The 27742-nt window shown below is 42.5% G+C and overlaps 1 protein-coding gene across 10 annotated transcripts in view; it reads left to right on the plus strand.

The window, feature by feature from the left end:
* The window catches only part of LOC110980790 (diacylglycerol kinase delta-like), a 137816-nt gene that overhangs the window by 95317 nt on the left and 14757 nt on the right, over positions 1-27742 (plus strand). For 7 of the 10 annotated variants that reach the window (XM_022237752.2, XM_022237751.2, XM_022237757.2 and 4 more), the window contains 13 exons: positions 4723-4855; positions 5415-5524; positions 17803-17928; positions 18459-18721; positions 19324-19432; positions 20237-20376; positions 20525-20740; positions 21454-21550; positions 21986-22283; positions 22830-23195; positions 24386-24505; positions 26289-26345; positions 27294-27414. In XM_022237752.2, coding sequence (XP_022093444.2) covers positions 4723-4855; positions 5415-5524; positions 17803-17928; positions 18459-18721; positions 19324-19432; positions 20237-20376; positions 20525-20740; positions 21454-21550; positions 21986-22283; positions 22830-23195; positions 24386-24505; positions 26289-26345; positions 27294-27414 — 2156 coding nt within the window. Of the gene's footprint in view, positions 1-723; positions 955-4722; positions 4856-5414; positions 5525-17802; positions 17929-18458; positions 18722-19323; positions 19433-20236; positions 20377-20524; positions 20741-21453; positions 21551-21985; positions 22284-22829; positions 23196-24385; positions 24506-26288; positions 26346-27293; positions 27415-27742 lie in introns of those variants that run through there. The other 3 variants (XM_022237762.2, XM_022237753.2, XM_022237755.2) reach the window with 3 other exon arrangements.

Below are 27742 nucleotides of genomic sequence, written 5' to 3' on the forward strand. Positions count from 1 at the left end.
TTTCTTCAAAAACAAAGAGTACACGTGCACACTCATTGCACAGTTGGGACTTGTGGATATCACTTCAAGGACCAAATGGTTGTGAGGACACTCGAAGGTCCCCACAAGGTGATGCAAATTTGCTGCATGACAGAAATCGTATCCAGAATAAGATACCAGCTAGGGTACATCACGCACACTCTCAGTTAAACGAAATCAGTAAGTAACCACCTCCACCAAAGAGAAAGTCTTTTAATTTGCAAGTAAACAACCTGTTCTTTGAAAATGGTCTGACAAATTTACAAAACAGTGACATATAAATTGGTGAGCGGTAATTGGGAATCGAGCGTGGAAGATCATGCCACTGTGTTGTCTGCCGTTGCCCCGCAAGACCATAAAGCTCACGGTTTGGAAGACTAATGGACAATGCACCCTGATTGTGCAACCTAGTTGCCAATTAAAAGCTTGGCTGGCCAATACAGCAGGGCTGTACAAAAAAGAAAGCAGAGAAAATTATCTTGTCTTTGTAGCGTGAGTGATGGTTTACATGGCTTTGATTGAATTACGATGCGGCGTGACGTCAGCGAGTCAAGTGGCCCTCCCTCATCAAAAACAAAAGAGTATTGATCTGGAGCTCTTGGTTACACGGCTCAGCCAGACTAGCATTAGGTAAACCAAGTTCTTTGAATGGCTACCTCTCTCCCCTCCCCATCATGCGCACATGGCTGGCAACTTCAAGAAGGGTTGCCAGCCAGACTCGCTTGGAAGGACAGTCATGTAATTTGATTAAGGGGGCAGAGTAGTGACTGAACGTCCTCGCGGCAGCAGCAGTGCTGGCTTTGGAAGGCACAACTCGCCCACAGTTGCAGTCGTGGCGGCACGGCAGATTACAGTTTTTGATGGGACGACGAGGGAGAGTCTTGGTCACATTTTGCGATTTCATCATTCTGTGCTGATGTACATACAGATATGGGGGTAAAGTACACGATTTTCTGCTTTGTTTCTTGTAAGCCATGGTTTTAGCTACATGTACGCAAACGTGTATGTTCAAGATGCATGGACATGTGCATTTGTGGCATGGAAAAATGTAGAAAAGATAATAGTGAGATTAATCACTACATGTTGCATTACAGTATATTTTTGGGTGGGGGATAAAAAAATCGTTATTGGTTAACTTTATTGGACTACCGGTACCTTTTATGTACATGTGTGTTAGGGATGTCCTCAGTCAGTGTAACTCAAACGCAGGCTTTGTTCGATTTCAAGAAACATATTGGAACCGTACATGTGTGTATGAAAAAATGTCCAGAATACTTGAAATTGGAGCCACAATGACAGACCCCTTCTAAATCCCTGTAAAAGGGATGATATCATACATGCGTCTGTATGCCAAAAAAACTCGTCCTCAATAATTAAAGCAAAGTTCATATCAAGAAAGGAATGGTGAAGCATGCTGTCGACCCAGGTTGCGCATTCTTAAGGCGTGGTGTTCATCTTGAATTTGAATGAGACCATCATCCTGAATTCATTTTTCTGCTGCTAAATCAGAACTCACAGTTTTGTGATACCGAGACATACTGACATTAAGCAGTGAATGAGGGGATGCTTGATTTTTTTTTTCCCCAAAGTGTGAAGTACTGTATCTCACTGTATACTGTGTTTGAAGAGTGGAGTTGTGCCCCAAGAGTTTCCAGGAATGTGTACAATTAATCAAGTACCAAGTCCCATGGTATATTGCAGGGCAGAAGTGCAGCCAGCAGATTACGTTTTCCTATCAAGTAGCAGCAGCTATCGGTAATCTTTGGGTGCCCTCAATGTCACAAGTATGTGAAGGAATGATGATGCGATATCTCCACGGGATAACGACAGACGCACCATCTCAAGTTGCCAGTGTTGGCTGTCACTCAGTTTTCACTTTCCAGCAGTGACAGCTAGCCGCTAAGTCAAAAAGCGACCCAGACCCAGACAGTGAAGATACTTTCCAGGTTGGAAGAAAAATCAGTGAGTGTGCATTGGACTGCCCTGTGTGTTATGCCCGGGGTGGTTCTGCTTCCACATGCAAAATTGTACTGGCTCATTACCGACCCTCCAGGAGATTGAGATCATCTGATGCTTCCCGGCTTGCCGTCCCGAAAACACAAATTCTTGGGGGACAGAGCCTTTTCTCATGGGGGCCCACATCTTTGGAGCAAACTCCCTTCAGATATTCACACTGTACGTGTACCTCCTCCATCACTGACTTCAAAAGGTCTCTGAAGTTCAAACCCACATGTTTCAGGATGGTTATACTACACGTACATTTACATGTATTTCTGGATAATTTGACTGGGTTTCATTTTGTATTGCACCACGAGTGTCTTTTCTTAGCAGATACCGGCATGTTACAGATTCTCTGTATTGTTATTATTATTATTGTAATTCTTTTGGAGTTATCAACAAGAACAAAATTTAAACTCATTTAAAGCAGTGCCAGAATATTGTTTAGCAAATTTATATGCCAAGCAGAAATCAGCAGGGAAGTGGTCACAAAAGGTACATGTACATGTAAAAGTAGTTTTGGCTGGTATCCCATTTTTGCTTAAAGCAAGTAGTCTCTTGCTCAGCACAATCTCAGTATATTCTGGTAGCAGTTCTGTGACACTGGACCCAGGTGTTGCAAGTTTATCTTTTGGCTAGCTGATTTCATTTAAACATTCCGCCAACACCTAGGTTTCGCTGGAGAGGTGGAGTGAAAATGGTTGCTCTGAAATTTATTGAAAAAACATTCTCAGCAAACAATACACAGTGTTTATGGTTTAAGAGTTTTCAATCAGGTGCATGCTGTTCATTGAATGATATGTACAAACAATTTTAACAATCTCCTGTGTCAAAGTAAACGGAAGGTCCAGATTCTTTTTCTTTCTTTCTTCTTTTAATTTTGGTTGTATCTGAACATTTTCACAAAATTTATAAACAGGTCAGTTTTTTGGGGGGTGGGAAGGTGGGGGAACTGTTTTGTTAAACATATTTGGAAACGTTTACATCAGTGGATGGACGGTTTCATTTTTTTTCAAATCATCAATAGCTGAGTCAAGTTCCGCCATCAATGCTTCATTTGACATCCCAACCACAATACCCCCTCCCCCGTCACCAGGTCAGAATGCAGTTGCGATCCATCCCATTACCTGACCGATTTATTTCCATTATGAAAGGAAAGAGCTCTTCCCAAGTCTCCAAACCGCTCATCTTACATGCAAAGAGCCCACTGTCCTCTTTCATCGGGAGCCAAAGATCAGATTACAGATGAGTTTGGGGTTTCGAATTTTTGATTTTCTGTCGAGGGAAGGCCTTTTAGAGAGTTTGATTGTCACTGGCCGTTTTTGTAGACAGTTGCAATATGCTTTCAATCTATATGCTAACCTGTACTGCAGCACTGTCCATGTACATCAGTGCAGTCTGTATTTTCCCCCGCCCACGTAACAGGCTTTGGAAAGGGACAATTTTACTTTTGCTGTCAAATCTGACGGCAGCTCTCACTGGTGGAGACGAAATATAAAAGGAGGCACAAGAACAGCACTGTGTGGATAGCTGTACTGCACAGCATCCATTGGCATCGGTCCTGAGTATCGCAACATTTGGTGTAGATTGTCAAGGGCATTTTCTTCTCATTAGTTTTTGTTGAAAACCTTCAAATACACATTTATACACGTACCGGTGGCTCTTCAGCTTTTTTTGAGGCGGGGGGGGGTGGGATGTTGCTCAGTTGTCATGGCACATGGTATTCATTCTAATAACAGTTGATAATATATGATTTGTATTGTAAGACTTCTGTTACTGTGATCAGCCGTGCATTGCATACATGTACATAACTCAGCAGTTGAAAACTAATAAGAGTTATAAGAAAAAGGAATTCATTAGAAATATTAATTTAATAAAATGAACAAGTCCAGGTAGAAATGTGTAATTGGATTCAGATCAGACGGTTGCCGCCCGGCAGATTGCATTGGTCATGTTGTTCAAACGTCTGGCTTGGGAAGTCACGGTTGAAATACTGCGCGCAAGGGTATGCCTCTTCTAGCCACTGAGTGTAAACTGCTGTAGATTTACCTTGCTGACAAGCAATCCATTTCAGTAGAAATCCTTACCGGGGGCTCGATTTGCGGGTCGTAATTGAACATGTTATTGTGAGTACAGATAGAAATTGGCTGAGAAAAACACTGAATTCATGGCGTGTAGAAATCCAGATGCTGCAATGCTACAACACTACAGATGCATGCTACTGGCTCTTCAATCTGGGTTGGAATCTGACCCCGACGAGTGAATCTGGATTTCATTTCATACCAGATTTAATGATTTTGACCGTTTTCTCCTTGTTTCCTTCTGCCTGTGAAGTTAAGCATCATGCAGATGAACCATACTCACCCACGCCAGCTGGTGTGTCAGACTCATGGCAGGTCCCACATTAAGGGGACAGTTTCGTTTAGTTAGGAAATTTGGGACTGAGTTGCGGGGACAAAAGTCTGACCCCCCCAGTAACTATCGTTCAGCATGGCTATGGTCCCACTATATTTAAATACCAAAGCATGTATATGGCACAGGGTACACGTCAACAATTTTTGTCAGAATGTACACAAATCTCTTCCTCCTTCACTGAGGACTTACGTGTAGATGGCCTGTGGGCAGTATGTTGTCATTAGGTACTCGAATCCGATAAACGAATTACTGGTAATTTTTATGCATCTTGCCTATTCTGTGTCTCTGCAGGAGGGAGAGCACATGCGGGACATGTTGTCTGGCATGCACAACTGGTATGCCTGCTCTCACGCCCGCCCCACGTACTGCAACGTGTGCAGGGAGGCTCTGTCCGGTGTCACGTCACACGGTCTTTCTTGTGAAGGTGGGTGTTGTTCTCCTCTCAGGCTGCCTCTGCCCCTAAGACAGGCAGTGTCTGAATCAACCGGCTGTGTCTTGCAGTAGCACACGGGTCTATGGGAAGTAACTGCAGCCGCTTGCCAGTGTGGCCTCCATAGGTGAATTATGTCATGTACAGCCACGGTCATAAATTTCGGAAATATTTACTGGTAGCCATTACCAGTGTGCCCAGAGGTTGCTAGCTAACTCAGAGGTTGCCATAGAGATGGGCTCCCACTTTTCTTAATACTGGCCGGCTGTGATTGTCTCCATGGATAGTGATTTTACACATACATGATGGACATATATTGTTGAGTGTACAGAGACATTTCTGAGTTCAAAGGATTCAGTTTATCAGATTTTGAGTCGATATAAGTAAAATATTCCATTGTTTAATTGATCATTTGACTAGCCTACTCATCACTTAACTTGAGACTGGATGACTTGTGTCTGATAGAGATATCTGGAATAGAGTTCTGCAATTTCGTTTTCTCGTCATCAAGCTTTTAACTTTTTTTCTGTCTTTGGTTTTGTTTTCTCTGCAGTATGCAAATTTAAAGCCCACAAACGCTGTGCGGTCCGTGCCCAGAACAATTGCAAATGGACGACATTGGCATCAGTCGGGAAAGATATCATCGAAGAAGATGATGGAACAGTAAGTGTTTAATGTGGAACTAAGCGTTGTCTGGTATTTCAAAAAAAAAGGGGGGGAGGTCTTGTCATTTTTGTCTAAGAGTGCTTACTGGTAATTTTATATTGCCTGAAGTTTCGTACATGAAGAAATGCTTAGCTTGCCCGGTTCTTGCCGTTGGAAGAAGAAACTCGCTGTGCTGGGTTTTACTCACTGAGACTGTGTGTGTTTAGTTCCTGCCAATTTCATTACGGACCTTCATACAGGAGCTGATGCACAGGAGCTGTGAAATGATTTTGGCCTTTCTGTGAGTTGGCCTCTAATCATAAATCTCCGACCCCAGGGTGTCTTCAAGGTTCCATAGACACAGCGATGACAGATGTCGGATATATTGGTGTCGTTTCTCCTGGTCATGAAATGCCAGATGACACAGGATCGCACATCTCTAACTTCCTTCTCAGATGGGGAGGCAATAAATTTAGGCCTCCTCCCCATTCAGATTTTTTTTTTTTTAATTGAGTTGATGGGGTTTCGGATTTGCATCTGTGATGGTCTGAATTTCAAAGATTCCATTACTATTGTGCCAGTATGTGCCCTTGTACTGTGGGAGTGAAGAAAATGTTTGATTTACATCAGCAGTTGAATTTCTCAGGGGAGAAAGAAAAAATTGCGTTGAAGGATTATCTATTGGGTGATCATCCATCGTGTGCAGTCCCCAATTTGTGTCCTCCAGAATACAACTGGCTGTTTTAGGGTGTGCCAATATTGGTTTTCCAGTTTGCACAAGTTGCCCTTCAAAGTTGAAAGAGCAAAAACATTTCTGCCCTCAGAGGGCATTTTACTGGTCCAGGAGTGAAATGCTTCTTGTGTAATGGGTGACAATTCTCCGCATTAACTGTGCTCCCGTTTCGAGACGGATGTAGACCGGTTTCCACTCTTTGCAAGTTATAGAATGTACTGTAGCAGAATACTGTCTGAATTTGACTCACGCTGTGGATGGACTGCGCTTGCCCCTTCCCTAGTAAGCATCAGTGGCCAAATTTATGGAAACCATGGAAATGAATGAAGAGCTGTGAAGGTGAACCAGCTCACCGTCGTGTTTCAATGACACCGCTTTTTTTGGCACAGGTACATGTACTTGTAGGTACCTTAAGTTCTTTGGTACAGGTATTTCGTGGGCTGAGTACTGAAGTTGTAACATGTACATGGAAATGACATTTATCATCCTGCCTTTGTGCATTTACCATCCAATGTCCATGTTCTCCAGCTTTATCCACACTTACATGTACAACCAGGGTCCCATTTCATGGCGCTGCTTACCGCAAGTGAAAAATTGGTGCTTACTGTAGCAGAAAATTCTGTGCCCACATGTACAGCGAATGTATTTCATGGGTTAGCGAGGAATTTGGCTTGTGCACATGTGTACATCCCGTAACTAAGGATTCTGTGCTTAAAGGGTTAGCGCAGAATCTTTCTGCTAGGACAGTAAGTGCAGAATGGAGATCGTAAGAGCGGAATTCTGCCGTAAGCAGCCCCATGAAATTGGGGCTCTGTTCAGTACTTAGTAGTAAGCATGATACTTGAAGAGTACTCGACTGCATCGAAGCTGATTTCACACGACGTGACACATGTCCATTTTCATCTTTGCAGCACAGCAGTACTTTTTTTTTTTTTTTTTCTTTTTTTTTTTCTTGTTAATCAAGAAGGTTTAGCTGCCAGACATTGATACGCTTATGTTTGTCTTCACACGTTTTGTTCACATCAGTTCATTTCACTCTGAAAGCAACAGCAATACCCGCAGTGGTAATGCCGGTCATTTATCGGAATGAGTGGTACCCTGGATGCATTTACTGTGATCAGAGTCACGTTTCCCTTCCCGCACGTGCCAATTAAATGAGAAATTTCCTGGTTTAATGGTGGTAAAATCCTTGAATGTAGCAGTTAGTGGGAAATTATATCCCATCATGTTGGGCCAAATGAGAGGCTGTCTTGTGTTTGAGGTCATTTCTAAGTAGCCTTTATAGTTGCTGGGAGCGGATCTATTCTGGGTAATGAACGGCTGCTGGATGGAGGCTCAAATTGGATTAGGAGGCCGGGCATGGAGGGAGACAAGCAATTGGTGACAAAAATATCTTGCGGGAAGGCTTATTGAGTCTCAGGCCAGAGTTAGGGGAGATTAAACTGTGTAATACTTGAAACTTTGCCCGGCAGTAGTATGCATTTCGATTTCAATTCAATTCACATTTATTTCCATACTTGTACAAGGGGACTAGGTACCCCCGGTAGAATAGGGCACAAAAAAGTAACAAGTTCCCTGAAAGTAATTTAAAACATTCGTGAAGATTTGTGGTAAAAACAAACACTGGGAAAAAAAAAAGACTGGTAGGTTGAAACTCGACTGACTGGTCACTGGGGCGTGGTGATGAGGGTGGTTGGGGGGGTTCGCTGGTTACTCGGAAAAGGAGGCACCGGATTGTCAACGAGCTGGAGTCCCATGTCTTGTGGGACAGTGGGGTGCCTGTAGATTTCACTTGTTTTCGGGATTCTGTGGGGAAATCCAGAGAAATAAAAATTCTGCAGGGAATCCAATTGTCACGTCTCAAGTCTCTGATTCTTTTCAGGAGCATCTGTCTTACAAAAATAAAACCTGCGACCCAACCTGACAACTGAATTTCATTCATTAGAGCCACTCGTCGGATGAAAGTCTTCAAATGATTTTTTGCACATTTTTGTAATGTCCACTTTCCTCACAGTGCCAAACTGAGAGACAAAATAAAGGGCTCACATTGCTCTTTTGATTGCAAACTTTAAAACACGGATGGAATCTTCGAAGTAAAAGGCCTGGAGAATCATTTTGTGGGCTGGTTCATTTGTAGGTGTTCACCGTACATTTTTATATTCGTACTTCGAGGGATATTTTATGTGGTGCTGTGAGAAGCGCATAAATATAGTGCAATTGCCTTCTGGGTCATATCAACACATGATACATGTACCTCAGTCTGTGGACCGTGCTGTGAATTCATTGTCTGAAGTGTGAGATGAGCCCTTTTCATGCTATTGACTTGCCTGCCCCCACTGATATCTACGCAAGTCCCACCTGAGCTGACCTGGGTTGGAGCAAACACATCTGGGCGAGGCGGACCATTCAGACAAACGTCGTCTGCCGGACAAATAGATGGCTTACAAAGTCGGAGAGTTGGGAAGTTTTGCAAAAATTAACATTAATAATGTTCCATGACATGAATGTTCCTTTTTAAATTGGAAAGAATTCAGCCCAGTTATCCAATCAGTAACCCTCGAAGAACGTACGTGGACGCCGCCCTGTTGCTTGTTTAGGGGTGTGTGGATTCAGCTTTTTAGCTGATTGCAGTTCTTTTTTTTTTTTTTAGATATTGACCCTGAATTTCAGCCTTTCTGTACACCTGGTCAGTACAAAAGTATGGGAACTTTTTACATCTCAGCTTTTTGGCCAGCTGTTTTCAGCTTTAATTTGAAGTGGCCACTCACACCCCTGCTTGTTGCTTGCCGCTAACTACCGGCGATAACCAGTTGTGCGTTCCCAGCATTCAAGCAGCTGAGCCACAAACAACAAATCAAGCTGTTCATGAATGGACATGAACAAGCCGTCCGAACTCTGCCTTAAATACTGACAAAGCTTGAGACTGAGATACAAGATTTGGGGAAAGCTGGAATTTTTGAGTGCTTTTCAGATTTCAGTTTCCGTCTCTATCTCTAGCAGTTGCCTCATTATAACCGCCATGAGTTGGCAGATTTTAGCATGGTAACAAAAAGTATGTCATGCAATTATGCTATTAGCCAAAGATACCGGTAGTACGTTGCTACTGAGAGTTGTGGGAAATTATTTTCACAGTTTTTCCTCTTTCCAAAGAATTCATTTTCATCTCAAAACTATTTGTAATTTCCTGATTAGGAAAACGTTTTCACACCTTTTCCCACAAGCAAGAAAACATTATTTTCACACAAAAGGGAAAATGTTTATACTCTTGTTTGTACAAAAGTGAGAAACTATTTTTACACCTCGTGAAATGGATCGACAATGTGAATGCAAATTTTTTTCACAAAATATTCCGATTCCCAAAATATTCCCATTCCCATTCACAGTGTTGACTTTTTAGTTGCCATGGACTCTGCATCTTTAACAGTTTGAAAAATTATTGACCCATCAGCCGTTTCGATTGCAGAAAGAATCTAAGATGTGGAAGACGTTTGTTTCAGTTAGACTTCTGAACAATCACTCCCTGAACCTGCCAGAAAGTTCTAAGTTCGTTGACCTCACGAGCATGTACATGTACATGCACTCGGAGAACTGGAAGCAAATGTGAGCATGTGTTTTAGACATGTGCAGTGATGCATCTGCATCAATTCAGGCTCAGCAGCGCTGTCAGCTTATGCCAACTAATCTTACAAACCTAATGTGCTTGATCAGACCATTTTTGCATGAATAGATATTGGTAGTGTACAATGTACATTACTCATGTCCAATTATGCGCGTGTGTTTGTCTAGCATTACTAAGCTCTGACAAGTGAAAAAGTGCATCACTAAAGGCCAGGGGCAATTTTTTTTTCAAAGATATGGCGACACGCAGCACATACCATTAAAGATTTATGTTCATAGGTATACATACATGTAGATATCAGTGTATTTTGTACATTTGTCCCATGTGTTAAAACACATTGAAGTTACAGATCAGAGAGCAGCACCCTCAGTAGGGTGTGCACTGAACGATTGACTCAGTGGAAAAATGGTGCCCATTTGTTGTCTGATTGCACCTGCCCTCGTTTCACTTTTGGGTTGAACCCACTTTCTTTTCTTTTCTTTGTTTTTTGGGGTTTTTTTTCCAACTTTTCATCCGTTTGCTACAATCTGGGGTTATCAAGCCATCGTCAGGCTCCTGTGCAACCGTCTAGCAGTGATGATGTACAGTGTTTTGTCGGGACAAGTCTCTCCCGCTGTCTTTGTGGCCATGACAGAAATCCTCGTCTTCAAGTGCACAGTCTGGCCGATAACTGGTTTAACTATATTTGGGATTCATATCAGCCGACTGGATAAGCCTGTATGGACGAGTGGAGAAGTCTGTTCATGCCATAGAGATTTGTTCGGGTACCACTTACGTATGATTTTTATGGCTTTATCTTCTTATTATAGTTACGCTACATCTTGGCTTGTCATATACACCTGTAAGACATCAAAAATATAAAAAACACTCAATGAATATACACAACTCCAAAAAAGTTAAGGACTACTTTTTGTGTGTACTCTTTATGTCAGATATTTCACACTGAAAATGTGCATTTGATGTTATGAAACATTTCTAGATTTTTATTCCAATAAGAACACCATCTAGACAAACAGAAAAAGGAAAGAACTAGACCCCATTTATTACTTGAAAAAAAATACGAGTTAGGAAAAAAGTGGTCCTTAACTTTTTCTGAGTAGTACAGTATACATGTACATGTAAACCAGCATTAATTGTCAGAGTTTGAAATGCCTGTGGGCCCTGCTGGGACAGCTAAATGGTCAGTGTTGTGCTTTCACGTGTACTCACTACAGTACTTGTATGAACCCTAAACCCTGCTACTGTAATTGTGCTGCGGCCCTGCTGAATCCAACCACATCCAACAGCAACAGGTATGAAGGCGTGAGCCGCACTGAACACAACAATCCAACAGCTAGACCAAAAGGCGGTTGGTTCATTGCTAGCATCAACAGAGAGCACCCACTGTTGGATAATTTTGGGTTCAGCGATGCTTAACGGTAACCAACAATTTTCTGAGTTCATCCCAAAATTAGGTTAAAAATGCCAATCATATTTTTGTTGTTCTTATAATACCCCCCCCCCACATGTTGTTGTCTATAGAGGACTTTCAGTTAAGTAATTTTTGACAGTCAGTGTGCGTGGATGTGCGTGGAAATGTGTGGGCCTTCGAAATCTCGTAACATTCTGGCATACATGAAACTGCCAATAGAAATACACATGATCCAAAAATGCACCCGCTTCCACGGACATGGTACGCTTCCTGAAATGCTTTTGCCCGTCATGTTACGTCATGTAAAAAAACTCTATATATGGTTTGCAGACGGGAAACCTAGGCTGGCAATTAAGGCCCTATTCGCTAGCCTGGGGTTGGAGATTTCTTGGGTTAAGTGTATTTTCAGGGCTGTGCTACCTGTATATCAGCATTGCTTTTTGTTATCAGTTGTGGTATTCACAGCGCTGGTAACTCCAGGCCAAGCGCTTCAAGTGCTGAACATTTCAAGGGCCTCAAGTTGCTTCACCAGTCACATACGTGTACATTGCACGTGGTAGTTGCGGCACAGGTTAATGAAGAGTCCAGATGCCGGAACCGATGTATCCAGGTGTTCGTTCAGGGTGCTCTCACATGTCACTACAAAAATGCTGTTTAGAAGAAAAAAAGCCGGAAACACATGTTGACTTCAGGGAAAATTGGAATAGCCGCGGCGTGTCAAGAATTTTTTTCAAATATCTTTTAGCAGAAACCATGGAAAATCTGTTTTGAAATGTACATGTACACGCTCTAGTCAACATCGTGAACAGCAGCACTGGAGTGCTAACCGGACAAATATTTACACCATTCCGGAGAAAAATCCCAAGCATCCGCAGAAAAAAAGTATCCAGGCTTGTACTGAATACATAGTGAATAATTGCTGTGCGGGTTTCCATTAACCTCCCTGATCCGTCATCTCACGCACACGCAGTTGTGCTTAAACGAGGGCGGCAAAACCGCAGCTATTTACGTAGCTCTCAGCCACAGCAGATGGGAGCTATATCCGAGAGCCTAACGCCTTCCCCAGGGAGGGGGGGTGTTATCCCACTTCCTGTAGTGTCGTCCAGCAAGTAGATAATCAATTAATTTTGTGGCACTGGCAGTCCAATCTGACTCAGTCAACTGAGAGAGAAAAATGGAAGCTACATTTAGCTTCATGCTCGGTGGAAAAAAAATTTCTCTGAGACTCCAGCTATGTACACCATCTCGGCTGTTCGCATTCCGAGAAAACGTGATGAGAGAGTGGTGTTGCTTCGTGAGTAGCAGTGATCCGGTGGGAGCTGCATCGCTGCTTTGCCATCCAGTCATTGTTGTCATTTATCACTGTTCCCAAGTGTACTGTTTGGGCAATTTAGGGATGAAACGTCCATGGTCTATTAAAGACCACGGCTGTGCTTTCCTTTCATGTCACACGCACTTGTCCTCATTTTTTAGCATACTGTTATGAAAGATTTTTGGTGGTTGGTAACTGAAGCTAAAAATCAAATATCCGATTTTGTGTGAATGTGTTTCCATCCTTGAGTGCAGTGTTCCTGAATAAATCCAAATTCTTATGCAAACACTTCCCATGGCATGGAACTGGTCGTGAAGGGATCTCTTCAATTGCAATTTCCGATGAGACTTCAACCAGATTGAAAGGTTGATCGGGGGTGAGCGGGGATCACCAGGTGTCATGCTCACCAAAAGGAAGCCCTTTTTTTGGAATTAATGAAGGGCTCTTTTTGGTCTAATTCATTTTTCTTCCTTCTAAAAGTGTGCAAAGGGTACCAAAATGTAGCCTCAACCCTCAGACCATAAAAGTAACCAAAAATTCCAAATTCATGTATGTTGACCCTAGATGATTTTCGGTCCCAAAAACTTTGGTTCTGTGTCTACCCTCGATCAGATGACCACACACTATACCAGCGTACATGTAGTTGTACATTGTTGTTATTTTTCAAACTTGTATTATCAGAAGGTCTTTGGCAGTTCCAGTGAGGGCCTTTTTTATTACTTTTCTCACTGTCCACCACAGAAGGCACTTTTCTGGGATTTCAGAGAGTAATTAACCTAAACTTCAAATTGTCAAGTTTGACAATGTACATAATACATGGATGCCTTAGTAGACATCGTTTGTCTCCATTCTATTCTATTGCCGACAGGATGTTGGCATTGTTTGATAGAACTTTGACAGTAAAGTAACATGACATTTTTTCGTATCCATTCCAAGAAAAAGATCTATTTTCCCCAAAGTGGATGTAAGTACGGTACCAGTTAATGTGTTGAATAGGATTTAAAGAAAAAAAATCAGAATAAAAAATGAGAGAAGACTAAAATGTAAGGGAGACTGAATGAATTTTGTCAGGACTCTCGTAGACAAAGGCGGCAGTTTGTTGAACCCAAGACAAAGGTTGAGAGGTACATGTACTCTCAAAGTGCTATTCCATGAATTATTAAAACTGTTGAATGCACGTGTGAAGACCTATTGTAATCAACACTTGGGGAAATGAGTATTTCATTTGTATAATGTTGTATTTTTTTAACACAATTTTTGTATCCGTGTACATGTATCTTTCTAATGAATAATTTTGTTGTGTTTTTTTAAAGTTTTTATGTGTGTGGTAATGTTTATCTGTAAATCAAATTGCAATTCCGTCTTTTGCAGCAAGAAATTGATCTTTTCATAAATAATTTTTTTAAAGAAGGTTAAAGGAAAAGAGGGTCATTCTCTTTAAACTGTCAAGAACATCTTGGACAGGAATTTGATGATGAAATACTAAACCGCAGGACACAGCCCGCCTTCCCCACAAGAATCTTCTGCCTGACCGCATTCCCCCACATCCAGGAGCATCCCGGGTCAACAGGGTTTATAGCTGCTCAGCAGTTGTGATGGCTGCTGCAGATGATGTCGGAGTAAAGAAATAGCAGATTAGACAAAAGTACACAGACTGTCGTTTGTAGCCTGGACTTATTTTGTGCAGTGTCTGCTTTTTGCGTTGTGTTTTACGGCAACTCCGAAGACGTCCAGTTTTTTAACCTCGTTGAGGTGATAATTGCTTTTGTTGATAGTTTTTACTTGTAAATCTTGATAAGTTTGATGTAAGATGCTCTTGCATCTTCATGCGTGTTGCGTGGAGACTGCTTAACATTGTGTGCCTGTTTATTAAAACCACAGTTACCTGGAGGAGTAGTTGGGGGGTAAAGCCCAACATTTTGAAGATGTCAGCGTGTAATGGGCCTCAAGCAGGACCAGGAGAGGCAACGGAGGCTCCTTTGATTGGAATTGAGCTTCACTGGTTCACGAACAACTAGGAAATACGCACATTACGCTCGCATGGCTGCCAACAAAAAATTAACGCTCCTGACCAACGTGGTTCTTTTCAACCGATAGGGGAGAGCTTCTGCCCAAGGCGGATATGGACCTGATATCAAGATTTTCATCCAGGATTTCAGTATCTGTCTGTTCCCAGCCAGTTACGTAGGATTAAACCTGCCCTCCTCTCCGGGGACAATTTTTCAAAACCGGCATCTCTTAGAGCTATCTGATGAGGCTTGTCAATTTTTAACAAGCAAAAACTGTCCAATATTTTTACCTGTTATGGAGACAAGTGGAGTACATGTAGGTGGCTAGATTAGACTCTGCCTAGTTTTTCACTTTTTGAGACAAACATCTTTCTGTATGGATAAATGTTACTAAATTGTAGCATCTGCAAAATTTTTGGAGGCCAGATTTTGGAAGCATGACCGAGTTTTTGTTGAGAGGGAACCAAGTTCATTGAGAAATTGCCGGCATGTATTGCCGTGCAGCATTTTACGGAAGACAGTTCACACTGTCATCATTCAGAAAAGTTCTTCTTTATAAAATGCACCCCTCATCAGGTCTGTGAGTGATCACCGTTGGACCAGCCCCAGTTCCCCAGAAATACAGTCCTCTCGCGGCCATTCACAGGTCCACATGTGGCTGGCGCTGTGTTGTGCACTAGTGCCCTGATCTCCAATCAATATGCCCACGCGACAACCGCAAAATATGTGAGGCATGCTCCCACGTGTGCACTGTGGAATCCGGCAGGTTTTTTTACCTGCCAGACCAGAACACATACATCGCAGCTGGGAAGGTTCTACATGTAATTTCTCCTTCGAATTGCTAAACACGTAGAAAGTTCAGGGCCTGTTTGTTTCACACGGGTCCGGATTGCAATCAGTGATCCAACGTTGGTTCACCAACACCAGAGCCTACCCAGTAGATAGAGCAAACCAGTGTTGAGATTTCTGATCGAGATCCGAATCCGAGTGAAACAAAGAGGCCCTCGATGAAACATCAGTCCATGGAGGAATATCAAAAAAACTTTCTTTAACACAACTGCTGACTTGTTTATCAGAATTCTGTAGTTTTCATCAGAGGCTTGGCATTTGAAAACCAATCTTTCACGGATTTGAAGAACGGTGTCTTGCCGCATCCTGCGGAGGCCTATTTCTGAACATTTTTGAGGTCAGCTCTTTACTGCCACCATTGCCGAGACCAATTTTAAGCCCTGCCAGTGGTGTCCCCAAGATACTCATTTTATCCAGCTCAGAAATACGTGGCATATCTGTCCTGCCCGTGTCCTTTTAGATTCTGAGAAATGTAATTTCAGGTGGCAGCCAAGCGTGACTTGTATTTGTGGCTTTGCCTTGTTTTAGAAGATTTCTCCCATCGGACACACTGTTTTTCAGCTGACTGAAAATGAAAGATATGGGAGTGTCTTTGCTTACCCCGTTTGCTTCATTTCAATAGGCTTACTCCAAATTTTCCTCTAATTTTGTATAAATGTTTTGTTCAGTTTGGCAAATTCAACATGTATTTCTCAAATAACTTTCCTTTGGTTTTGAGGGCATTTTGCATGCGTCCCGCAATGGTCACTTCCATGTGCTAAGCATAAGTTAATTTTTTAACATCATGATGACACATGCAAACAGAAGTGAGAGTTTCCATCTTGGATGCCCAATTTGGCCTCCCGAATGTAAAGGAGTGGCTCGGCATTGCTCTCATTGTAACACAACTATCGCATACCGTCCCTAGTACATGTACGTGTATGTATGCATTGATTGCCTAAAGGACGGACAGGATGTTTATACAAGCTTATTCCATTGGCTTTCATTGTAAGCCCAAATACATTGGGCCTACATAGCCTTAATAAACCATCCTGCCTGCTAACCTTGTGAATCACATAATAGCCTTTTTTGATGATTCGCACTGACAAGCATGACCCATGCATTTTATTAAAAGCCTATTGAAATGAATGCTGGCACGAACTACATGTAGCATGGACCAGGACAATTACTCCCAAGTGTGCTCTTGGTATAATGGAGACGGGCATCAATTTTCGGCGTGGCAGTGCCCCACGGCGAGAATTCCCCGCAGCCCATTGAAAGCTTCTTAGAAATCTTCCGATTGGGAATTTCCCCACGACGGAGAGTGGAGAGTGTTCTGTGAGATGAATGTCGATTACCCTGAAGAGGCATGCGTGTGGGCATCATTCATTCATCAGAAGAATGCAGCACTGCTGTACCATTCATGCGGGAGTGATCCTGTTACTAAGGGGACGGCTGCATCATTTCCGTGCTTCCTCCAAATTGCAAATTTTGTCCTTCCTTTTTCACCGGAAGAGGAAGTTTCTTCACAACTTCAGTAGGCATTTTGGCAATGCGAAATGGACATCAAATTTGACAGGCAGTGTGCATAATGCACATTCTCTTTTTATTTATCTTTTTCCATGTCATTAAACAAGAAACAAGAATTCAAGTTCAATTTGACTTTAAAATCTTGGCATGAAAGTTTACTCGGACTAGAACTAGCTGTTAGCTGATGGTCTCCAAGTTTGCTGTCTTTTTTTGAACTTGATGAGTCTCTGACTGCACCAAGAGAGGGCACTGTTTTACTTAGCAATGGAGGCTCCGTAGGTTTGAATTAAACCACGCTGGTTTATGAACAACTAGGAAATGCATGAATCACGGTCGCAACAAATTGAATATGCCCTACCAACGCGGCTCTTTTTTAACCGATGAGGGGGATGCTTCTGCTCGAGGGGGATTAACCAATGAGCTAGCAGTTTACTATAATAAAACAAAGTATAACATCCATGCAATACACAGCACCTGGAACATGGCTTCATACCTTTTATCTTCACTTTTACTTCAGGTTATATCTGGCATTTGTGGCAAATCTTCTCAATAGTTATAATATGGTAATAAAGAGGACAAAGCTTGATGGCACCTGACTCACATGTAAAGCTTGCTGGCAACTGACTCACGTGTGAAGCTTGCTGGCAATTGACTCACATGTAGTCTTCTGGATTCTTTGGGAGTCTATCCGCTGACAGAGATGAAGGGGCAAATGCCAAATATGCTTTGTAGAGGTTCTCAAATGTACCTGAGTTGACCCATCACCCAAGCCCTAGCCCGAGAACAACTTCATCAATTGAATAAATCTTCCACAAGTTTCTTTAACTATGTCTTCCATTCAACCTTGCTCCCAGATATCTACTCCTCACCAGTGGCTTGAGGGCAACCTACCAGTCAGTGCCAAGTGTGTAGTGTGTGACAAGACCTGTGGGAGCGTACTGCGCCTGCAGGATTGGAGGTGCCTTTGGTGTAAGGCCATGGTGAGTTCCCATGACAGCATTTTGATAAGGCTCAAAATTTTGTGGTGCCGCAAGTGCACCTGACGAAGCAATCCAATTTGAATTCTTTTTGAGGAGGGCCTCAAGAACATGAGTGAAATGTTACCATGAATCTAGCGACTGTTGAACTTTACAGTGCCTTATCCTGTACACCTTGAAGCATTGTGAAAATCCTCAATAACAGACAGTCTAATTATTAATTTAAACATTGATTTAACAAAGTCAATTTGATTTTGCTGTAAATTTTGAAGAACATGAAGCAGACAGCAGAAGCCAATTGAGGAGTACGTAGTTACAATTTGTCTGCTGCTTGGCAAAAGGGTGTAATTCAGCCTTGTTTTGTACTCTTGAGTTGTGTCCAAAAATAATTAAATTGTACACTTTTTAAACTATTTTCAGTAAACACAAACCAGCACAAGTTTAGAAATTTGGTTAACTTTTGAAATTCAGTGCATTCCTATTTGAGAGGGCTAAAATGAAAAATGTCTTTGTTTGGAACTTCCTTCCACCAGGTCCACTCGACTTGCAAGCCCCAGTACCCAGCCAAGTGCCCACTGGGCCAGTGCCGGCTCTCGCTCCTGCCCCCCATCTCCCTCAACTCCATGAGCTCAGACGGCTACTGGCAGGCCACACGGCAGGGCTGCAGCAGCCCGCTGCTGGTCTTTGTCAACTCACGTAGCGGCGACAACCAGGGCGTCAAGTTCCTGCGCCGCTTCAAGCAGCTGCTCAACCCGGCCCAGGTGTTTGACCTGATGAACAGTGGCCCCCATATTGGGTAGGTGTCGGCCTGCTCCTCTGTTTGACAACTTTCATGCCGTAATGTTACCGGTAGCTTCCCATTCGTGCTGGCTTACAGTAATTCACACTTCAGCAAGTTATGGTTGTAGATATGGTTATGGTTACAGTTGTGGTTATGATTATTGTCAAGGTATTTTCCATGGTCATGGTCATGGTTATGGTTGTTTTTATGATTATGATCATGTAATTACGCGTGAATATTGGTAAACTTTGTCAAAGAAACTTCACTGTAGTGATACATTGACCGATATATTTAGTCATACATGTACACGTATTTGGCATAATGGTTGACTTTTACATGTACATGTACTATGGTGTCCATGTGCATTGTGCTGCGTAATCCACAGTTGCAGGGTCCAGTGGAAATGTAGAGTTAATCTTACTCTGAAACATACACGTACATGTATAATACCACCTGCTCCTCAATTAATATTCAACCTTTTTCCATCAAATTCCACACAAACTGAATTAACAGTTTAGTTGGTGAGGATCAATCATTTACCATTTAAATATCATGTTTCAGGAAAGGTCGCATTGTAGATTTGTTACTTAAAGTCTTGTTTCATTTTTGTTTGGCAGGTTGCGGCTCTTTCAGAACTTTGACACCTTCAGGATCTTAGTGTGCGGTGGTGATGGCAGCATTGGCTGGGTATTATCGGAAATTGACAAGTTGGACCTTCATAAACAGGTAAAGGCACTGGAAAGTTTACCATTCAAAATCTTATACTAAATGTTCGGCTGTCAAGTTGGCAATTCACCATGGCCAACTAGCGTAGGGTTCATTTGAGTAACATTCATGGATTTGACTTGAGTGGCAGCAGCTTGACTAGCCTGGAGAGATGGGATGAGCGAATGTTTGTGTCACCTGAGTTATTATCAAATATCCTCCAGTTAGAGGAGTTACGTTAAACTCAGATTATCAGCTTTTCTGTTGTTAGTAATCACACTGAAATGATGTCTGACTGGGATAATGTTCACTGTAGTTGAAACTGTATTTTCAATTTTTTGGAAGAACTGTGGACTTGTCCACGTTGTACACAATGGAAATGTTGAATTTCACTATAATAATAAGGAAAACTTTGTTGATAGTAGACACATCATCTGTAGTATGATTTTCATTGAGCCATCATTAGCAACTTGGGAAAGGTGAGGTTATACAGCTGAGATTACAGCTGATAGTATGATGAGGGTAGGGTTCAGTTTGGATTTCGGCGGAAAACCCCAGATTAATTTTGTAGGTACAGACAGGAAACCCATTCCACATATCGATTGAGAAGAGAGTCGAACCCGGGTCGCAGCGGTGGAAGGTTAGGAAAGTATCACTGCGCCAACCTGACTCCCTTGCATGAAGGGGGGGAGGTTGTAACCAAGCTAGGGTTAAGGAACGAAAAATTTGACATGGGTGAACGGGAGAGCCTTCAAAACGGCTCCCTGCAAAAGTACCCGGGTAGTTACGGTGTACTGATGGTACTCTCCTCTCTGCTCTGCTCAGTGCCAAATAGGTGTTCTACCTCTGGGTACGGGTAACGATTTGGCCCGTGTGCTGGGCTGGGGAACCGCCTGCGATGACGACACGCAGCTCCCGACCATCTTGGAGAAACTGGAGCGGGCTAGCACCAAGATGCTTGATAGGTAAGAACAGAGATGATTCGAGCAAAGATGTCAAGAAACCGTCGTAAGGATGTTACAAAATCAATGACTTCTGATAAATTTCAGCACCGCAAGGCTTGATTCTTAAACCTCTGGAGTCAAGTCCCCCTCGACTCTTTTTTCCCTTCAGGTGGAGTATCTGCACCAAAGAGTCCCCCCTGCCGACCAGCAGACGGTCAGCGGCTGGTGCCACGGCCGGGAACCTCAAGGCAGACAGCTTGGATGTCTCGGACTCAGCAGAGAGCAAGGACAAGGAGATGATCACCGCCTACGAGGACTCAGTGGCGGCTCACCTGACAAAGATACTGCACTGTGACGAGAACACGGATGTCATATCATCAGCTAAGTATGTATCGATAAGAAACACAGAAGTGTTGTAGTCAAGTATTTCATAAGCACTTTAAGTGTACTCACAATGGCTATACAAGCACTTACAAGTCTTCATAAGTACTTTGCAAGTATCACAGCGCCCAAGTATTTCAGCTATAGGCTGTATAAAATATAACAAAGGTACATGTATTTTCACATTGTGCTCACCCTCTTTTAGTAGCAAAAGCTCGTGTGATTACTAGTGAAAAGTATTTGCGAAAACTTTACGGCAAAATAGGAGAGGGAAATGAAAGTAGTGTTTTCAAAAGACATTGTTGCCGCAAGAAGGCAATAGTGCATGTAAATTTGAGAGTTATCAACTTAATGTGTTAGAATTACAAAAAAAAACAGTGATGAAAAAGAATATAGCATATTTAAAACAAATAGTGTGAAATTTATCTGTTGTGATGGGCAGATGTTTAAGAAGCACAAAGATGCAGTTGACTGGCAAGTAGAGAGACAGCAGAGTACAGAGTACCTCAAGGTGAAGGAAAACAGCCAGCTTGACATAGTAACACATGAGCAGACAGACAACCCAAAAGACAGAAAGGAGAAAGTGACAGACAAACGAGACGAGAACTGAAATAATGGAGACCCACATTTTGAACCAAGAAAAACAACTGTCAAAAGTATTTCATTGATGGTTGTATCTTGCAATATGCATGATTGAAAGGCATCCCTTTCTTACAGGGTTTTATGCGAGACGGTCAAGGATTTTGTGGAGAAGGTCGGCCGTGCCTATGAGCAGAGCTGCCCCACGGGAGATGCACAAATCATGAAAGAAAAGGTAGGGATTTTGAAACATTTGTGACTCAACATAAAAAAAAAAGTCATAGGTCACCAGACAAACTTTTGAGTTGAAGACCTTTATTTGCATTCGGCACAGTGTCACTTTCTCACAATTTTTCCATCCATAGACATGTAGTGTCCGTTGTTTGGCCAGGATGCCAAGCTGAGTGATATTTTAAAAAAGAGAGCTCAGTTTGCTCTTTTTATTAATGCAACTAAATAAATGACTGAGGGAGTTGCCTTGAGTAATTTTGCAGGATCCAGTCATTTTTTTTCTTTCTTTTTTTTTTTTTACAAAAAGATTGCTTTTAAGTATTTGACTTTTATAAAATCATCTCTTGATCATCTCACAAACTTTGAATAATTTTGTGGACATTTCAATCACAAACCGCAATGTTATATTTATATTTCATATGTACTTTGTTCATGCTAGTGTGCCGTTTTGAACGAGAAACTGAAGCTTCTCCTCCAAACCCTGGAGGATGAGGCTCAAGCCACGCCCATCCCTCCTGGCACCCTGCCCCCAACGATGGCGGCCGCCACCGCTGCTGCTGTTACCAGCCCCTCGCTGGACGAGGCCTGCAAGGACTCCTTGCACGACGGTGACACGCTAGAGCAAATGACGGGGCCCTCCACCTCGGGCAAGGTCTTTAAGCCCCGTGACGCCCTGATGTCCCGGGCCAACAGCCTCAAGAAGGCCGTGCGGCAAATCATCGAGCAGACGGAGAAAGGTAAAAATGAAAAGAAAAAGCTCTCTGGATTGTTTACTAGCAGTTTCTGTTGTTGCGGAAGTTTTGGGGAAGTTACAGAAATCTAGAAAGAAGTCTTGATAAGTGAGAGAAGAAAGCCTGATAGGTTCACCCTATCCATGGAATTGTTCTTCAGAGGGCACAGCCGTTTATAGAAAGACACAGTAATCTTGGAGAAAATTGAGAAAATCTTATTTGGGTTGGAAATCTGTCAAAATACCAGTGCATCCAAATCTGTTTCTTGAAGGAAAAGCAGCGGAACTGATGTTTGAAGAATTTTCAATTCAGTCCTGGAAATCATACATGTATTCATTTGGAACTTTATTATAAAACGTTACATGGAAAGTCAAGGTCTTCCCATAATGCCCTTCTGAAAATCATGAGAAGTCTTGAAAAGCCATTCAGAGAACTGTAAGAAGGCATGTTCTTAATTTCAAAAAGGAAAACATGCTTAATATGTTAGATGTGGAATAAACAAATATAAAATATCTTTTGTTACATTAGAAATGTTTTTTATGTGGTTTTTAGCTGTCGACGAGCAAAATGCCCAGACGCAGCACCATGAGGCAAAAGCAAAGGCCCTGGCAGATAAAGCAGCCATGGCAACCACAAGCAGCCTTCCCAGTGCCCCCACTGTGACCACAACGACTGCCGAAGTCTACCCTCTGCCTCCTCAACCCACCATCACCATCGTGGCTCCGCCCGCGGAGGAGGGGGAGGAGAAAGAAAAAGATGACAGGGCGGAGAAGGAAAAAGAAGGAGGCGTGGAAGGGGAAGAGAAGAAAGGCGGGAAAGGAGAGGCGTCTGCAACCGAGTCTGGCAAGGAGGCTGGTAAGACGTCCTTCTCTGTCTTCACGTCCGCCACCAAGGCCAAGATTGAGCGCAAGAAGGCCGGTAGGTCAACCATGATCAACCATACTTCTGCTCATTTGAAACCCATTTACATACTAGTTTTTTTTTCATCTTTCACATGCTGCAGGCTTATTTGAATATCAAGCCACTCTATGTTTCTTTTTCTATGATTTCCTCTGTATTCTTGGGCTAATATTAAAGTGGTCTCGTGTGTCTAGGCACCGATGACTACTCGCTGGTGAAGGCCATTTTTTTCAGCATGGCGAAGCTAACTAGGCTCCGATGCCTAATTTACAGGAATTTGCGTGGGCGTCAGTTTTTTCTTTTGTATTTAGGAAATAATGTAAGTGTGAAATAATGCTCTTGAGCAAAATAGCTCACGCGTCGTGGAATTGCTGGGTATACATCTCTCCATTTGGCAAGATTCTTTTTCATTTTTGCTGGAAAACTCACAATGTGGTGGTGGATTCACTTTAATAAGCTGCATAGTCAACATTTTACTCTTATTTTATCTTGCTTCTCATTAACTTTTCAATACTTACTGCTGCATTTTTAGTGGCCAGTTGAGGATGCTTAAAAAAGGTCATTTTAAGGGTATGTGCAGAGACATACGCACTTTTTATTTTTGAAATGCATTTCTAAATTCTGCAGGCCTTACTCTGTAGAAACCTTTTAGACTGCAAAAATGCAGTGTCCACAGAACTGGCAAGTGACCTGAGATGTAGTTCTGTGCACCCCAAATTTTGCCAGACGTCATCCTCAATTTGTCGATGTATTGCTTTTTGGAGCGAGTTAGGTCAAAGATCATTGGTCAGCTGAGAGTTCATTGCTGAAAAATATATACTCCTGCATCACTTTGTTAGTATTGAACTGTTCTCACAAACTACCATGAACCATCATCATGGAAACTTACTATCCTGGCTCGTAGCCGGGTATTACAGTATGCTTGGCTGTTGAGCAGTGGTGCAAACCAACCTTGGTTGAATGGGCCTGAAGAGTCGACTAGATGCAACTATTGTTGAAAAGTGTTTGTTCAGTGAAGAATGGTCGAACTCTCGTAATCAGTCATTTAAGATCAAACTTGCTCCGTGCTCGTTTCCATTCTTGAACCCTCTCGCCTTCCCAATCCTTATAAATCTTTGGTCTGTTCTTTCTTCCATTCGCCCTCTGCTCCCCGGTTGTACCCACATCTCATCTTTCCTCCTACCCCACCAACCAACCAACCAATCTAGAGCGAGAGCAGCTGCGGTCTCCTCGGACGCGACGAGTCAGTCGCGGGAGCACTCTCTCGCCGGGCCCCGTGGGCCTGGCCCACCGCTTCGGCAGCATGGAGAACATAGCGTACCTGCCAGGCAAGTGGGCGGGCAGAAACAGATAACCATTGGATCCTCCCTTTGTTTGCACGTTTAGAGCATTTTGTCTATGAAATTGCAAGAAGCCAACTCAAGTGAGCAGTTCATTGCAATATCAGCCGTGTGTGCTGCACGCCAACGTTGGCTCTAGTTGCTTTCGATTGCAAAATATAAGGCACCTTTTCACAACTGCTTTGTTCAGTGCTTTTGAGTCCATATATGTAAGTTATTGAGAGTGTTTATCGAAAGTGTACTAGAATGACGTGCATTTAACAGATATGGAATGGACCAATGTATAGGCAGCCCTGCATAAACCTGCTGCAAATTGCCAGTGCTCATTGTTGTGTTGCTAGGTAGTTGCCTCAGTAAATAGCACGCAAAACCAATAGAAGCCTATACCATAGTCACCTCATTGTCACAATTTCATTGCTCTTTGGGTTTGGTGCAAGAACTTTGTTTCTGATCGGTTTAAATTCCAGTGGGGGAGCCAGTGCTCGGGATGCATTCATGGATGCCGGTCTGCCCACTGTTGTACAGTTTCAGGCTTTTTCTGCTTACTTGTGTGAGCTCATTTCACACATTCCCTGCACATTACTTGCTTCATGGTGTCTGGAATCATGGTGAAGGGCGTTGTTTAAATACTCTGCCCTAGAATTTTCGCATATCCTTCTTGTTTATGCTGTACTATACTCTAAATGACAAACTAAATAATCAGGAACTGCGGTTTTAGCTAATGGTGACATTCACAGCAAAATAGCGGGATACTTTTTACACTAGCAGAACCCAGGCATTGAGGGGAATAGCACCTGGGCCCAATTTCATGGCGCTGCTTTCTGCAGAAGTCTGCACTTACGATCTCAATTCTGCGTTAACCGCGCAAGCAGAAAAATTCTGTGCTAACCCTTTAAGCACAGAATCCTTAGTCATGGGACGCACATATGCGCACAAGCCAAAACTTCTTGCTAACCTGTGAAATATGTTCGCTGTAAGCACAGAATTGTCCACCACAAGAAGCGCCGATTTTTCGCTTGGAGTAAGCAGCGCCATGAAATTGGACGTCGTAGTGTACTACCCGAAATTCTTTGTCAAAGCTTGTGTTGGGTTCTTCATTTTTCTCTGCACGTGTTTACTTGAATTTCAAAACAGCTGAGTTTTGTGCAAACTCTGGATTTCTGTTTATAATTTTTCGGCATTATTTTGCTCTTTTTAAACACGGATCTTGAACATGCATTGTAGTAACCACAATGTGGTAGATTTTCAACAATAACGACCGTTAATTTGGGCAGTGTTTCAAAAATAAAAGCTGCAAATGTTTATTTATGTAATATTTGTTATTACTGTTATTATTGTTATTTTTATTGTGGTTTATTACTTTTGCCTTTTCGCAGCCATACAGCTGATTTACATAGGCATTACCAAACAATCTTCTATATACATTTAAAAACATCAAAACACTTAACAGGAAAATCACTGAAATCATCTTGTACAACGACAATACACATTAAAACCTTCCAATCAAACTTACAACTATAAAAAAACAAGTACATGTATCAAAACGACATAGCAAACAAAAAATCATCAAAAGTTACACCGACATCTGTAGACATGCATATACATGTATATAGAACAGACAAGAAACGGGGGGAAAAAAAGTAGGATGAACGTTGACGGTAGGGAATTTTCAAAGAAGTCATTTACTAATATAACACACAAAAAGGCAAAAGGTGAGCGCTTTGGATGACTTTGAATGGTCATTTGTCTCGATGGTGTGCATTGTCTTTAGGTTTGGACACACTTTTGGGCCCAAGTCTAGGAAGAGGAAACACCATGCTCAGTAAAAGTAAGTAGGCTGAAATTTATAGCACTCTGCCGACCATGTCTGTTCTGGACCGTGGTCATACTCCATGAGTTATTGTCATACCTCTGTCTTGGATACTGTCTGTTCATTGGCCAAGATTGATCGCATGACGGGGTGATATATCCGCATATCTCACTCACAGCTTCAGGAAGTTCGAGAGCGACTGTTGTCACTCATAATTTGTCGGTTTTGCATGGTACCTGTGAGACTTTTTTCCTCAGGTTACCAGGGAATTCGATCAGTGGTCACGCTCGTATAACAGACTCGTTCCCATCCTGTAGGTGCAGTGCATAAGGTAATACAGGGACTTCATGGCGTGAACTTGTACTCACTGGTACCCACACCACAGTTTGTTTACATATGATATCGTTTACGTCTGTTATGTTAGTTAAACAGTTTGACAGTAGGTCTATTGTCTTCAGAATTTCTGAAATTCAGAGCTCGTTTCTCAAAATTCCTTGAGACAGAGGTATGACAAACCAATTTGTCACGTATCTGACGAACCAACGAATATGAAATATCACCATTTTCGGAAAAACATGTTTTCAGTTTAAGCAGTTATTGTGTGCTTGTTTTCGATATTTATTAAATTCAACCCTCTTTTGATCTCTGTGTAAAAAGACACAAAAGTCGTCTTTGAAATCATTTCCTAATTTGTATTTTTGGCTCCATGAGCAATACTTTGTTTGAATACTGCTATTAAACCTATTCGTTAGTTCGTGAGATAAAATCTGAAAATCACCAGAATGATCGATTTGCCGGTTCATCAGATATACGATGAATCGTTCACCTCAGTGCTTAAAAATAAGAGAATGCCTTTTTTTATTGTTCACCTTGTTACTCCTGTCTGGTATTGCACTAGTCCTGTGTCTGGTCTTCTGATGGTCTTGACTGCTACACATAGTGATATTTTGCCTTACTGTTCGGCAGGTATCAGCGGCCTCTCTGGTGGTTTCGTGGGCGCCGGTCTCATCAGCAAGGTGCTGTTGGCCAACGCCGACGCATTGTGTGCCGCCGCCTCGCCGCTCATGGACCAAGACATTGAATCTGTGTAAGTGCGAGCACGGCCTTGGTAGGCACTCACCACACTATCCGCTTTGAGCAGAAGCACCCCTCGTTGGTAGAAAAGAGCCATGTTTGTCAGGATTGTTCATTTTGCTGGTAGCAACACAACCGTAACACTTGCATTTCATAGTCGTTAGTGAACCAGCGAAGTGCAGTTCCAACCAAAGGAGCCTCCATTGCTAGGAAAATTGCGCCCTCTCTTGGCTGAGGTCGGGGCTCAAAGGGAAGTTGCCTGTTGCTTAGCAAATCAGAACTGAGTTGTGGGGACTTTCTGCCCCCCCCAAAGCATTTTTGGTCACCACAGAAGCACTCGT

Source organism: Acanthaster planci, linkage group LG14, assembly GCF_054643075.1.
Source record: "Acanthaster planci isolate LZ-2023a linkage group LG14, COTS_SCS, whole genome shotgun sequence".
In the NCBI taxonomy this organism is placed as follows: domain Eukaryota; kingdom Metazoa; phylum Echinodermata; class Asteroidea; order Valvatida; family Acanthasteridae; genus Acanthaster; species Acanthaster planci.